The following is a 15,194-nucleotide window of genomic DNA, read 5'->3' on the forward strand; positions in this document are numbered from 1 at the left end:
CCAATTTAAACTTCATCTGCATGCAATCATCTCAAGTGAACAATGAGTGAGGTTGTGTTTGTTCTCTCAGTTCCTCAGCAGAAGGACAGACAGGATATAAGGGAGAACAAGTGGATCTTGGCAGAGCTTCCAGGAAAGAAAAGCTCTGAAGTGCCGCAGGTGCAGACTGGGTGCAGTGCTCAGAGGGAAAACAATGTCTGACAATTTGAAGGACTCGGAAAGTACTTCAGCACAACTCACTGGTAGAGTACTGTGATTCATATGCAGATGGGCCCAGACGTTTATGAGGGCGGACATGTTGAAAAGCGTCTTTCCTCCAGGGACTAAACAGCTTGGTTTTATAGTGTAACTGAAGAGAATTTAACATAATTCACAGAATAATCCAGATCCAGTTCTGGTTTTAGACCACGTTGAGGTTGACATCTAGTGGTTATACTTCAGAGTTACATCTAAGTGTTGATGAATGAAGAAAACACCCCCAGTACTACGTTCCTGCAGTAGTGGATGCTGCATTTCCAGGACCCTACTTTAGTACTTTTTGTTATAGTTTTGAAGGTTTATTCCACCCAAATAAAATTCACTTTTAAATCACGATGTTACGATGGTCAGGGATTAGCAGTCCACGGCTGTCAGCCATCGGCGATGGACGATGGCATCGTTCATCAGCCCAACTTTAGGTGATATCACCCAAATACTACTGTCTGATTCATTATTTATAGTTTTAATGGTTGATTCAACCTAAAGAAAACGCTGACTCATTTTTTTATAGTTGAAAGGTTGATCTACCCAAATAATACTGATTCATTATTTATATTTAAAAGTAATACCAAGGAACAATACAAGAGAAAGATGTTGATGGAGGTTCTCAGTCATCCAGGTCATGGTCAGTGCTGTATCATAGGCACCTGGAGTTTCTTGAGGACGTTTCACCTCTCATGAAGAGAAAGATCTTCACTGACTGATTTTTTTAATGCCTGAACAAACTAATTAAACAAACTCTCTTTGTTTTCATGACTGAATAAACCAATAATAATAATAAAACTGACCTTAAAGGACAACACAATTTCATGCTGTTTTACTTTGTTTATATGTGGCGGACCCTGCCACCTTTCTAGCTTCAAACAGTGTTCTGGGGACCTTATTTTCCTCAGAGAACAGCTTGTTTATTCACTCAAGGAAAATGAACATTTCTGAGTTTGTATTATTACCTCATTAATATTGTAAATATAAAAAAAATTAGTTTAAATTTCTTCTCTAAAACTACATAGTGCCCCTTTAAATGTGAGTTTGAACTGGGAAAATGAAATCTGCTTTGTAGGACTTAAAATCATCTGCTAATCATTTTCATCTTAATTAACCGGCCAACATTTGTAAGCAAAAATAAAGTCCATGAGTCATAATTGTACTAGAGTTTGAATGTGGCCTAAACAGCCTGCAGCAGAGATTGTTTAAAAGTATAAATCCTCATAATAGCACGTTTGTTTATTTATTTATTTATGTATGTGGTGCTAAATTAGCCTCAGCCCTTCCTGAGTCATCCACTCCTGATTTGGGGGGGAGGGGACTTCCGTGCACCTGGCTACGTCACAGGCCGGGATGAATGCACCTGTTTCGGGGTGTGGCCAGAGATGAGACGGTGACTGCGGTGTGTGGAATGAAGATACCCACAGCTCAGACTAACGCACAGGACCGCACGATGAACAGCTGGATCTGAGCTCTGTTAGAACAAAGTTCGTCAGTCGAGGAGTTTTGTTTCACACTTTTTTAGTCGGAGCTTATGTTTCGTGTCACCATGCGGAGACTATCCGCCGCAGTCCTCCTGCTGTCGCTACTACAAGGTAATTTTTATTTCTGTACATTTACCTCATGTTGGTTTAAATTACATCTTGTTTGTCTGTTTATTAAATTAAAAGTTTGTCGAAATGTTCGAGGGAAACTAGCCAAGCTGGAGGTATCGGTCACATGACCGTTTTGTTTATCTGACGCAGAGATGGATATCTTGTTTACAGCGGCCTGCTCAGAGGCTCCTGTGTGTGGTTGAAATGCGCTGAGACAAAGCCAATAAAGGCATCTTTTGTAGAGTTTTCCCCACCATTTTATTATTAATGTCCTTTCTTAATTTAGAGTACTTTGCAGCTTGGTATCAGATGATCCAGTTGTGTTTTTTTTTAAGATTTCTGTCGTCCTCCATCATATTTCAGTGAGTCATTGTGACCTGTCCACATTCAGAGGCAGTTTGACTCAACAGGTTTCATTCCAGGTTCCATGTTTGCTTGGTAGTTTCACAGTAAGCCACTTCCTGTGTCTTTGTGTCACCTGTTTTTCTGGTTCTGCCGCTTTGAAATGAGAGAAACAACCCCTTTCCCCGCACACACACATTGTTTCCTTCTGACCTCACTTTTCCTCCTCCACATTTTGACATGACACAGGCCACTGTTTCTGTGAGCTGCCAGCATCTTTTGGGCACATGGCTTTATTCTTACACACTTGCAGAAGTAAACATGCGCTTCCCGTCCCTCCACAGTGTCGGTGTGTATTCAGGTGATTGTTCCCCAGCAGGAGCGCAGCACAGCTCTGTTTGCCTCGGTGATCCTCCGCTGTGACTTCTCCACCTCAGCAAACCTCCAAGATGTTCTGGTCACCTGGAGGTTCAAGTCCTTCTGCAAGGACCCCGTGCTGGAGTACTACTCCACAGGTACAGTAAGCAACATACCCCCCACATCAGAAGAAAGCATAGTGGAGTAAAAGAGAAAAACACTTCCAGTATGTTTTCAACCTCATATGCATATTAGATTTCTTTCTGTAATTAGATGATGTATTAACTGTAGGCTCCAACTATCTTCTTGCCGATCATAAACACTTGGTGTTTGATGATAAATAATGATTTCAGCATCGAGAATTCATCCTTGTCAACAGACTTTCTAGCTCTGTAGCTATAAGTCAAGTCCCACACTCACATGACAACGTCTGATAAAATAAGGAACTCGCAAGTCATAGGCACGCCTCAGGTTGATCTGAAAGAACGACATTCCCATAAAAAAAACACTCACAGACAACAAATGAAGATTATTCTTCATTCACCTCTTTTATTGCCATATATATGGATATACACAGTATAAGCGCACCATGAGAAATGTCAAATCAAATTATATCATTTTTTTAAATCTATATTGTCTCATTCTCATTTTTTCAGCCATAATACTGCATTTCACTCCTCATTATGCTTGTTTATGTGAGAAATAAATCTGTTGAATCCTTTAATTATGATGTGGGGACTTGCTGATGCTAAGCTATATGTGATTTTGAATGGTTGATAAAGGCTCTCGCTCTGGATTTTGGTTTATTTTTTCAATATTTTAATATATTTATATGAGACTGAGAGTCTGTGGTCATGCTAGCAACTATGTGAAGCTTGTGCTTTTAGTTAAATGCTAACACATCCTGGTTTGCATGCTCACATTTGGCATTTCACTTAAAAATACATGTAGAGGAAAAGTGAGAGAATCATTAAAGTAGGTAGTTGTAGTCAGTAGTATTCATTCTTTAATGTCTACGAATGGAAATTTCCAACTTTGTCAGATTTAGAAGTCCTGGACTTATTTCCATAATTTTCCCTGGTGTCACTATTTGAATAGTCAATACTCATCTTGAACGGCTGTAGCGTTGTGTGATGCTTCACAGTAAAGATGCTCTGCTCATCATACCTACCAAGCACACAGGTATAAAACAAAGGGGATGGCGTGGTTGCCAATCACAGGAACGATTGTCGTTTATTGTTTTAATGAAAGCGTGTTGCCTCTGGTTTTGCAGCGTACCAGTCTGCACTACAGCTGGGACAGGACCCAGCCAATGACTGTCCAGATCGTCAGCGGACGGTGCGCACGGTGATCCAGAAGAGAGGAAGCAACGAGCCGACACTGGGAGCAGATTACCGTGAGCGCAGGATCACCATCCAGAATAGTGAGTTTTCACTTTTACCTGTTCATACTGCACAATAGAGCTGAAATGAAAAGCTGATTAATTGATTGACAGAAGATTAATCTGTAACAATTTGGATAATTGATTAATAATTTAAGTAATTTGTGATGCCAAAAGAAAAAAAAAGTCACTAGTTGTGGCTACTTATTTGCCATATTTTGTAGTTTTCTTAGTCTTCTATTTTAGTTTAGTGAACATGTTTTTGTCTTTTTGAATGTTAGTCAGTAATTTTTTTTTTAAATGTCAGTTTTGGACACATTTTGTAGACCAAACAATGAATTAATAATTGAGAAAATGATCCACATATTAATAAAAAAATAATTGCTAGTTGCTACCTAACCGATGTGTTGCTTTATCACAGTACAAGGAGATACTTGGATTGTTTAAAAAGTGCTTTAGAGTTTACTCTGCCACTGTTTAACTGGAAGTGTGTGTGTTTGTACAGAGGCAGACCTGGTGATCAACGAGGTGATGTGGTGGGACAACGGGGTGTACTTCTGCGCGGTCGATGCTGCTGGAGACACCTCTGGAGACTCTGACAAAGAAGTCAAACTCATCGTTTACCGTAAGAAACGAGAAGAAAAAACATGGTCAAAGATCCACTCACTGATTTTATGGTAGCCCTGAATAGTGCCTCGAATATGTGTGGCTTTGTGGTTTGCTGTTGGGAGCTATAACAAAAATCAGTAACGGAAATACCCATCTATTTCTGTCGCTCCATTTCTTTGAGCACACAGACAGTAATGGTGTCTCTTCCTTGCTCTCTCAGATTGGTTAACGGTGTTGTTCATCGTCATCGGAGCCCTCCTCCTCATCATCCTCTTCGGTATCTGCTGCTGCCAGTGCTGCCCTCAGAGATGCTGCTGCTATGTTCGCTGTCCCTGCTGCCCACAGCAATGCTGCTGTCCTGAAAAAGGTACCATTAGGAAAACTCTTCACTGGTCCACACACAAATGGGGATTTTTCTAAACAGATATTTTTGTTTCCTGGTTTAAAAAAAAAAATTCTGTTCACACTGGCCTGGCCAGTAGGTGGCAATAAACGCCACGTCAACACATTCTGTCGTGTCAAGTCAATTGTATTTATTTGGCCTAAAATCCTCTCAATTAGTAAAAAAAAAAAAGAAACTCCCTTGACAGAAAACCTCTTGTAGCAGGGAAGGAAAGTAAAAACACATATTCTGAATTTGGTTGTTTGCATTTAAGGGATAAGTTCAACTTTTATCAAGTCCATCTCAAAACAATACTGACACGACAATGTGTACATTACGAGAATTATTTATCGTTGTTAGCATTCCTCCTGTCCATACTGACCCTGAAAACATCACAATTTATGTGAATACGATGGGTGATTTAAAATCTACATTCCTTGTTTTGTGTAAAATTGCATTTTTAAGTTTAGCAGAAGGCTTCGTGAGTCTGTATTAGTCAAATCAGATGTGTTTTGAGTACAGTATTCACTCTTTGTGTTGCTTATCCTCCACTGGAGCTCAGCAAGGAAACAATATTACACAAAAAACACTGTAACTTTAGATTGGCTGAAGGCTCATAGCTTCACATTGCAGATGTCTTTCTGTAGCATGAATACTAAGAGAAAACCTTCCTGTATTATTAAATAAGAATATTGTGCTTCCTCATCTTTCAGCGGTGATGCAGCACCGTATGATGAAGGAGGCTCAGAGGGCCATGGCCCCCTGGTTAGGAGGACAGCCGGTTTATGCACCAATGAGCCATCCCTCCTCCCAGATGAACCCGCTGCTCTATGCAGGTACACAAACACACACACACACACATCATGTTACACAGTAAGTCAGATAATGAGCACACTGTGGCTTTAACACCTTCAGCCTGAAGGTGGGTATTCATTGTATCAGGTAACTTTATTTTGTGAACGTCTTTGTCTCTCCAGGATCTGTTTCAGGCAAGAGCTTCCCCATGAAGCCCATGCCCCTCCCTCCTCCTCAGTCTTCAGCTTACAGCATGCCCCCTCCCAGTGGCAACCACACGCCTGCCAACACCAATCACATGCTTGATTACCTGGAGGGCCAGGTGAGAGGGATGGACATGAACAGTCCTCTGCTACAGGTACGTAACCACAGATGTTCTCATATCTCAAATCTGATATGTATCATGTATGTAAACCCTTTCTACGACCATTCCTGATTACTATAGCTTGGTATTTTAGTATCAGTTCCAGGGAGGCGATCACATTATCAGTTATTTTATTTTGATTAAAATTAGTATGTTTAATGCACAGTATGTAATTCCTGCCGCTACAGTCATCTCTCAGTCAAAACAAAACAGAAGATGTAAGTAGCATAGGATCATGGGAGTTGTCTTCATTGTTTAACAACCATCTTTGCTGATGAAAATGTATCTATGTAACTCAGGCAGGAACGTTCACAGACCTCTACCAGCAGCTCTAGAGACACGCGACCAAATGAAACACACCGTTACCTTGAGCAGAATAATGGATTTCTGAACATTGTTAGAAACATTTTGGAGAATGTGCACAACTCAGCAAAATAAAACAAAGGTCTAGTTGTTTTTAGACATGTTAATGCAGAAATGTCACTCAATATATCTTTAAAAAAATCAAATTTTTTTCTGCAGTTTTGCAATTGCACAAACTACCAAACTTATTTTCAAAGCTTTTGCTTTTGCAAAAAAAAAGTCAACACAGAGTGCAGAAGGTGCAATCTTAATCAATGTGATTTTAAGTTAACATTATTATCATGGCAGTGGATGAAATGAGACTTTGGGTGTCTCATAGAGGTCATGGTAGGGTTAGGGTTGGTTTATCCTCAATCAGAACTAGTTTGTAAGGCGTGTTGTTCATTGTCATCATCAGAGTTAATAGTCATTCTGGAGAGCCACAGTCGAAGGCAGAGTTAAAAGTCATCCGTCACAGAGAGAGGTCACCAAAGCTATTCGACCATCGGACAAGCAGTTATGATGGAGCATACAGGCCAATAATGTTTCATTTCATTAGCAAAGCAACACTTCTAAACCACTGAACAGCAAAAGGATACAATCTTTAGAGAAGAATTTAGCTTTTTGTGTTACTTTCTGATTATTTTGATCCACATCTGTCAGGGCACTGACTGAGTCATTTCCTGTTGGTACAAAAGGTTAAACTGCAGCATTGCTTATGTTATAACTGCCAACACAGTTTATACTATACCTGTAAATTTCACTGAAATGTGCAATTGGTGGTTGTCATTTGTATTTATGATTTATGTCCATCTATTTTCTTCTTCCCATCAGTCTCAGCCACCTCCATCCCTCCACATGCAGCAGATCCCACCTCCATCCCACCACATGCAGCAGATCCCACCTCCTCCACAGCACATGACCACCAACGTCCCATTTGCCCCCGGCCCTCCCAGCATGATCTCTGCCCTTGATGATGGCCCGATGGAGCGTCGTGTCATCACACTTCCACCGATAAGAGAACAGGGCAGAATCCCACCACCTGCACCCAAAACTCGCCCCCCGAGCTCCAGCGAGAGCAGCCGCAGTGGCTTCGGCCGCCGTGATGAACGAGGACCAGCGGGCAGGCGTTACCCGTCACCACCAAGGTCTAGAGGTATTCCCAGGAGCCACAGCCAGGATTTACTGGACGGGCTGAGTCGCAATGGGGAACGAGGAGGCATGGACCGCCCCCGTTCCCGTTCTAGGGATGACCTGTTTGACAGCAGGTCCAGAGGAAACTACTCACGCTCAAGAGGGTCCTGGAGCTCGGACGATGAGGACAGCAGCAGGAGAGGAGGAGAAGGAGGGAGGAGAGGAGGTGGAGGGTGGCCTGATAAACCTCCCACCTACAGCGAGTACGAGCCTGGACACAAACCAGGTGCACGGAGGAATGAACGCTACTCCGTAAGAAACACGCTGCTTTAGTTGATAGACATACATTCATGCAACGCACTTACATCAAGACAAATGCACACGCACTCAAATAACAGTAATTATAACAGACAGTCTGAGTCAAACTGATTCCTAGTGAAGTGAATCTAAAGTTAGTGTGTCTCTCTCAGGACAAGAGTTCTCGCAGTGGCACCAGCATCGTCATCTGAGCCCTCCAGCTGTGAAACGCCCGCGACCTCTGTTTCAGAGAACATGCACACCTCACTAGAACTGGGAGCCTTGTTGGCTGGCTTTTGGTAAACTTTTAAATGACACAATCTTTATGTATTTAAATAGTCAAGAGCCAACTTTTTTATTACCTTTGTTCAGAAGTGAAAAGCCGGCAGAAGGATTTATAAAATGTGAGATCGAGAGATTCACAAGTGACCTATTTGGTAGCCTATAAATATTTTTTTTTCTGATATTGCTTAAGGAAAACAGCAAATTTTTACTGTGACTACTAAACAGATTTTTGGGATAATATTCCCCTCTGCTGGTTCACCGGTGTAATGAAAATATTCAGAGGAGCTTTGGACTAAAAGCTTCCTGTTAGATTATTCTTGTCTCTTTTTAGAAGTGAAGTTTCTCCTTTTAAAACACTTTATTTGTCATGCAGTAACACAGATAATTCCTACTTTTTGTTAAGCCATAAAAAATAAACATTAAGTGCAGAAGAAATGACTCTCAGGGCCAGTTAATTAACAAGTAAAAATTTCCCATGTACTTTTAAAACCCATATAAATATGAATAGACTCTTGTGAATGCTTAAATAAGTTTGTAGCTTTTTATAATTTTTGTAAATAGTTATTTTTTAATGTCTCCTGGATAAGTTGAAGTGACTATAATGTATTGTTTCAGTAATGGTTTGAAGGAAAAGGTGTTTATTAGCATTAACATCAGCCTCTGTTCAAGTGGTTTAAAACTTTTTGTACATTTTGAAGTATTTACACTAAGTGCTTTTAAATAACTGTAAACACAGTGTGTAAATAAGTTAGTTGAATGGTGTTGACAGAGGAAATAAATGTTACCGGTCCAAAAACAGTTGTTTTTTCTTTTGAAACGATGTTTGTCAGCACGATGGTTGTTGGGTTCTTTTTTTTTCAGTGTACATTTCTGGAAACTTACCTGGTTTCTTTTCTTCCTGTCTTTCTTGTATCATGGTTAATTTCAGAAGTTAACAGTGGAATAAAAATCACATCCACATGGATTTAAAGACTTGCTGGATGTTCCATTGATGTTTTAAAAGCATTTTTTCATTTGTTTTTGTTTTTACTCTGTACAGTCGGTTTGTCTTTATGGAGAATATTGATAATAAATGTTTTACCTTTGGGTATAACAAAACTGTTTATTGTCCTTATTACCATTTGAACTTTGATAACAGTTTTATCTTGTGTTGGTAGCTGCATGACAAAGGTAACAACACAGAGAATATCAACATGGCACAGTCAGAACGAAGACAGGTTTGTAGTATTTTCTGAAGCTATAAGCCGAGAATGTTAAACAGTTAAGTAGTTGTTTTTTAGTCAAGAAAGGCTTTTTTCTCCATTTTTATCCCCACTGTGTGTGTTATTTTGACAATGTTAACCCAACAATGTTAATTCATTAAAATTTGATTTAATGTCTGCTGCGTGTTTGTGTCTGCAGTTCAACAGCGTCTTTTTAAGAAGCATATCACTGAGAATGTTTACTTCAATTTCTGGAGTAAATTCCTTTCAAAGTCCTCGGTCTTCAGGAGATGAACGAAGAGGTGAGAGCCCTTTGTCTCCTGGAGGCAACACCAGCCCTTCTCCCACCGTGAAGGAGTCCAGACAAAGGGGTGAGAGCCCTTCGGTCTGTCGAAAAAGCAGTCCTTCTACCATCATGAAGGAGCCCAGACAATGGGATATTTAACCCATAGGCAACTATTAACTAAAAATCAGGTTGATTTGAATTTGACCGTTCATTTTAAATCTGTCCTTTGCAAGTCCCTCCACTCTTTGGAAGTGCATTAAATTGGTGGAATACCCCTTAAATTGTTAAACAAGTCAAATGTTTGATTTATATATGTATAGAGGCATTCACATAAAAAAAGTGTGGATGATTAAATGCAATACAATTGTATTAATTACATGCCAATACAGTTTAACTGCTAAGAAGTGGAATCAATTCAAACATGGTAAATCATTTCACTCTTCTTACATGGTGGATGCATTCATTGAATTGTACTTCAAAGTGTAAGGGTTTGCATTATGAGCTATTCAAAAATGTTTTAAAAAATTGTTTTAAAAGCTTGCATCAGGTTTGCTAAAATGTATATTTTGTATTTATGTTGGTTTCATGTCATTTGAAATAGCATTTGAGCTTTTTTTTTTTTTTTACGAAAGGTAAGACTGATTGTCCCTGAAAATATCAATTGGTGTAACCACAACAAAAGGAGAAATAATAAATATTTCGTTCCACCTAGAGGGTATGCAAGTGTACTTATGAAAACAGTTACTTAATTTTAAAATATCACATGAAAATAGATTTTATTATGATTCTTTTAAATTAAAATTGTAGGCGTTTTTGTAATATAGAGCAGGACAAATGCTGAAAAACACTTTGTGTTTTCTAAATAATATTTGACAAATTATGTATAAACTGTTAAAAAATTATGTTAATACACTGCAATAGAGGATTACATCTTATTCCACATGAATTTTCCTGTATATTATAGTATTTTTATGAAAAATATTTCTTACACCAATTGGCACAAACCAGTTACACCACCTGACTATGTTGCTTCTACAGTCAAAGGCCATTGTTTGTTGAAGAAACTGGCACAAAAAATCAAGCATGACAGTAAACAAGGTCAATTGAACTTTTATTTATTATTTTCAATGAAGAAAAAACTGGTCTCAGGGCAGAAGTCGTATTTTTCTGTTTTAAGGCAACGTAGTTGGAAAAAAGGGAGTCAACTGTCTCTTCTGGTCTCAGGGCAGAGACCATTGTTTCCCACAATTACGTATGAGGGCAGGTCAATCTCTCCTGGTCTCAGGGCAGAAGTGGTATTTTTCTGTTCTCAGGGCAACGTAGTTGGACAAAAGGGAATCAACTGTCTCCTCTGGTCTCGGGGCAGAAGTTGTCTGAGGGCAGGTGAATACCTCCTGGTCTCAGAGCAGAAGTCGTATTTTTCTGTTTTAAGGCAACATAGTTGGACAAAGGGGAGTCAACTGTCTCATCTGGTCTCAGGGCAGAAGTTGCCTGAGGGCAGGTCAATCTCTCCTGGTCTCAGAGCAGAAGTTGTATTTTTCTGTTTTAAGGCAACGTAGTTGGACAAAAGGGAGTAAACTGTCTCATCTGGTCTCAGGGCAGACGTTGTCTGAGGGCAGGTGAATCTCTCCTGGTCTCAGGGCAGAAGTCGTATTTTTCTGTCTCAGGGCAACGTAGTTGGACAAAAGGGAGTCAACTGTCTCCTCTGGTCTCAGGGCAGAAGTTGTCTGAGGGCAGGTGAATACCTCCTGGTCTCAGAGCAGAAGTCGTATTTTTCTGTTTTAAGGCAACGTAGTTGGACAAAAGGGGGTCAACTGTCTCATCTGGTCTCAGGGCAGAAATTGCCTGAGGGCAGGTGAATCTCTCCTGATGTCAGGGCAGAAGTTGTCTGAGGGCAGGTGAATGTCTCCTGCTCTCAGGGCAGAAGTTGTCTGAGGCCAGGTGAATCTCTCCTGGTCTCAGGGCAGACGTTGTCTGAGGGCAGGTGAATCTCTCCTGGTCTCAGGGCAGAAGTCGTATTTTTCTGTCTCAGGGCAACGTAGTTGGACAAAAGGGAGTCAACTGTCTCCTCTGGTCTCAGGGCAGAAGTTGTCTGAGGGCAGGTGAATACCTCCTGGTCTCAGAGCAGAAGTCGTATTTTTCTGTTTTAAGGCAACGTAGTTGGACAAAAGGGGGTCAACTGTCTCATCTGGTCTCAGGGCAGAAATTGCCTGAGGGCAGGTGAATCTCTCCTGATGTCAGGGCAGAAGTTGTCTGAGGGCAGGTGAATGTCTCCTGCTCTCAGGGCAGAAGTTGTCTGAGGCCAGGTGAATCTCTCCTGGTCTCAGAGCAGAAGTCGTATTTTTCTGTTTTAAGGCAACGTAGTTGGACAAAAGGGAGTCAACTGTCTCATCTGGTCTCAGGGCAGAAGTTGTCTGAGGGCAGGTGAATGTCTCCTGGTCTCAGGGCAGAAGTTGTCTGAGGCCAAGTGAATCTCTCCTGGTCTCAGGGCAGAAGTTGTATTTTTCTGTTCTCAGGGCAACGTAGTTGGACAAAAGGGAGTCAACTGTCTCATCTGGTCTCAGGGCAGACGTTGTTTTGTAGGATTTTATTCATGGCTGTTTTTGTCTCATCTGGTCCCAGAGCAGAAGTTGTCGGAGGGCAGGTGAATCTCTCCTGGTCTCAGAGCAGAAGTTGTATTTTTCTGTTTTAAGGCAACGTAGTTGGATAAAAGGGAGTCAACTGTCTCTTCTGGTCCCAGGGCAGAAGTTGTCTGAGGGCAGGTGAATGTCTCCTGGTCTCAGGGCAGAAGTTGTCTGAGGGCAGGTGAAAACCTCCTGGTCTCAGAGCAGAAGTCGTATTTTTCTGTTTTAAGGCAACGTAGTTGGACAAAAGAGAGTCAACTGTCTCTTCTGGTCCCAGGGCAGAAGTTGTCTGAGGGCAGGTGAATACCTCCTGGTCTCAGGGCAGAAGTCATATTTTTCTGTTCTCAGGGCAACGTCGTTGGACAAAAGGGAGTCAACTGTCTCCTCTGGTCTCAGGGCAGAAGTTGTCTGAGGGCAGGTGAATGTCTCCTGGTCTCAGGGCAGAAGTTGTCTGAGGCCAAGTGAATCTCTCCTGGTCTCAGGGCAGAAGTCGTATTTTTCTGTTCTCAGGGCAACGTAGTTGGACAAAAGGGAGTCAACTGTCTCCTCTGGTCTCAGGGCAGAAGTTGTCTGAGGGCAGGTGAATACCTCCTGGTCTCAGAGCAGAAGTCGTATTTTTCTGTTTTAAGGCAACGTAGTTGGATAAAAGGGAGTCAACTGTCTCTTCTGGTCCCAGGGCAGAAGTTGTCTGAGGGCAGGTGAATGTCTCCTGGTCTCAGAGCAGAAGTTGTCTGAGGGCAGGTCAATCTCTCCTGGTCTCAGAGTAGAAGTTGTATTTTTCTGTTTTAAGGCAACGTAGTTGGACAAAAGGGAGTCAACTGTCTCTTCTGGTCCCAGGGCAGAGGTTGTCTGAGGGCAGGTGAATCCCTCCTGGTCTCAGGGCAGAAGTCATATTTTTCTGCTCTCAGGACAACGTAGTTGGACAAAAGGGAGTCAACTGTCTCCTCTGGTCTCAGGGCAGAAGTTGTCTGAGGGCAGGTGAATACCTCCTGGTCTCAGGGCAGAAGTCGTATTTTTCTGTTTTAAGGCAACGTAGTTGGACAAAAGGGAGTCAACTGTCTCTTCTGGTCCCAGGGCAGAAGTTGTCTGAGGGCAGGTGAATACCTCCTGGTCTCAGAGCAGAAGTCGTATTTTTCTGTTTTAAGGCAACATAGTTGGACAAAGGGGAGTCAACTGTCTCCTCTGGTCCCAGGGCAGAAGTTGTCTGAGGGCAGGTGAATGTCTCCTGGTCTCAGGGCAGAAGTTGTCTGAGGGCAGGTCAATCTCTCCTGGTCTCAGAGTAGAAGTTGTATTTTTCTGTTTTAAGGCAACGTAGTTGGACAAAAGGGAGTCAACTGTCTCTTCTGGTCCCAGGGCAGAAGTTGTCTGAGGGCAGGTGAATACCTCCTGGTCTCAGAGCAGAAGTCGTATTTTTCTGTTTTAAGGCAACATAGTTGGACAAAAGGGAGTCAACTGTCTCATCTGGTCTCAGGGCAGAAATTGCCTGAGGGCAGGTGAATCTCTCCTGATGTCAGGGCAGAAGTTGTAGGAGGGCAGGTGAATGTCTCCTGGTCTCAGGGCAGAAGTTGTCTGAGGCCAGGTGAATCTCTCCTGGTCTCAGAGCAGAAGTCGTATTTTTCTGTTTTAAGGCAACGTAGTTGGACAAAAGAGAGTCAACTGTCTCTTCTGGTCCCAGGGCAGAAGTTGTCTGAGGGCAGGTGAATACCTCCTGGTCTCAGGGCAGAAGTCATATTTTTCTGTTCTCAGGGCAACGTAGTTGGACAAAAGGGAGTCAACTGTCTCCTCTGGTCTCAGGGCAGACGTTGTTTTGTAGGATTTTACTCATGGCTGTTTAGTCTCATCTGGTCCCAGAGCAGAAGTTGTCTGAGGGCAGGTGAATCTCTCCTGGTCTCAGGGCAGAAGTCATATTTTTCTGCTCTCAGGACAACGTAGTTGGACAAAAGAGAGTCAACTGTCTCTTCTGGTCTCAGGGCAGAAGTCATATTTTTCTGCTCTCAGGACAACGTAGTTGGACAAAAGAGAGTCAACTGTCTCTTCTGGTCCCAGGGCAGAAGTTGTCTGAGGGCAGGTGAATGTCTCCTGGTCTCAGGGCAGAAGTTGTCTGAGGGCAGGTGAATCTCTCCTGGTCTCAGAGCAGAAGTTGTATTTTTCTGTTCTCAGGGCAACGTAGTTGGACAAAAGGGAGTCAACTGTCTCCTCTGGTCTCAGGGCAGAAGTTGTCTGAGGGCAGGTGAATACCTCCTGGTCTCAGAGCAGAAGTCGTATTTTTCTGTTTTAAGGCAACATAGTTGGACAAAAGGGAGTCAACTGTCTCACCTGGTCTCAGGGCAGAAATTGCCTGAGGGCAGGTGAATCTCTCCTGGTCTCAGGGCAGACATTGTCTGAGGCCAGGTGAATCCCTCCTGGTCTCAAGGCAGAAGTCGTATTTTTCTGTCTCAGGGCGACGTAGTTGGACAAAAGGGAGTCAACTGTCTCCTCTGGTCTCAGGGCAGACGTTGTTTTGTAGGATTTTACTCATGGCTGTTTAGTCTCATCTGGTCCCAGAGCAGAAGTTGTCTGAGGGCAGGTGAATCTCTCCTGGTCTCAGAGCAGAAGTTGTATTTTTCTGTTTTAAGGCAACGTAGTTGGACAAAAGGGAGTCAACTGTCTCTTCTGGTCCCAGGGCAGAAGTTGTCTGAGGGCAGGTGAATCTCTCCTGGTCTCAGGGCAGAAGTCGTATTTTTCTGTTGTCAGGGCAACGTAGTTGGACAAAAGGGAGTCAACTGTCTCCTCTGGTCTCAGGGCAGAAGTTGTCTGAGGGCAGGTGAATCTCTCCTGGTCTCAGAGCAGAAGTCGTATTTTTCTGTTTTAACCATACTGTTGTCCTCACATTAAACCTACATCCCATGTCTCAGGGGTCACCCTGTCCCCAGTGATTAAAAATTTCTGTCCACACCAGGGGGTTTTTCTGACCCAA

At 42.3% G+C, this 15,194-nt stretch overlaps 1 protein-coding gene across 1 annotated transcript; it reads left to right on the forward strand.

The window, feature by feature from the left end:
- Positions 1-1,646: 1,646 nt before the first annotated feature.
- Positions 1,647-9,224, forward strand: ildr1a (immunoglobulin-like domain containing receptor 1a). Its single transcript, XM_084354854.1, has 9 exons — positions 1,647-1,838; positions 2,525-2,695; positions 3,811-3,960; positions 4,424-4,543; positions 4,748-4,894; positions 5,623-5,745; positions 5,887-6,062; positions 7,245-7,856; positions 8,015-9,224. The coding sequence occupies exons 1-9, from the start codon at positions 1,778-1,780 to the stop codon at positions 8,051-8,053; spliced, it is 1,599 nt and encodes a 532-aa protein (XP_084210980.1). The 5' UTR covers positions 1,647-1,777; the 3' UTR covers positions 8,054-9,224.
- Positions 9,225-15,194: the final 5,970 nt, after the last annotated feature.

This window comes from Pagrus pagrus (genome assembly GCF_965226575.1).
Source record: "Pagrus pagrus genome assembly, chromosome: 1".
Classification (NCBI taxonomy): domain Eukaryota; kingdom Metazoa; phylum Chordata; class Actinopteri; order Spariformes; family Sparidae; genus Pagrus; species Pagrus pagrus.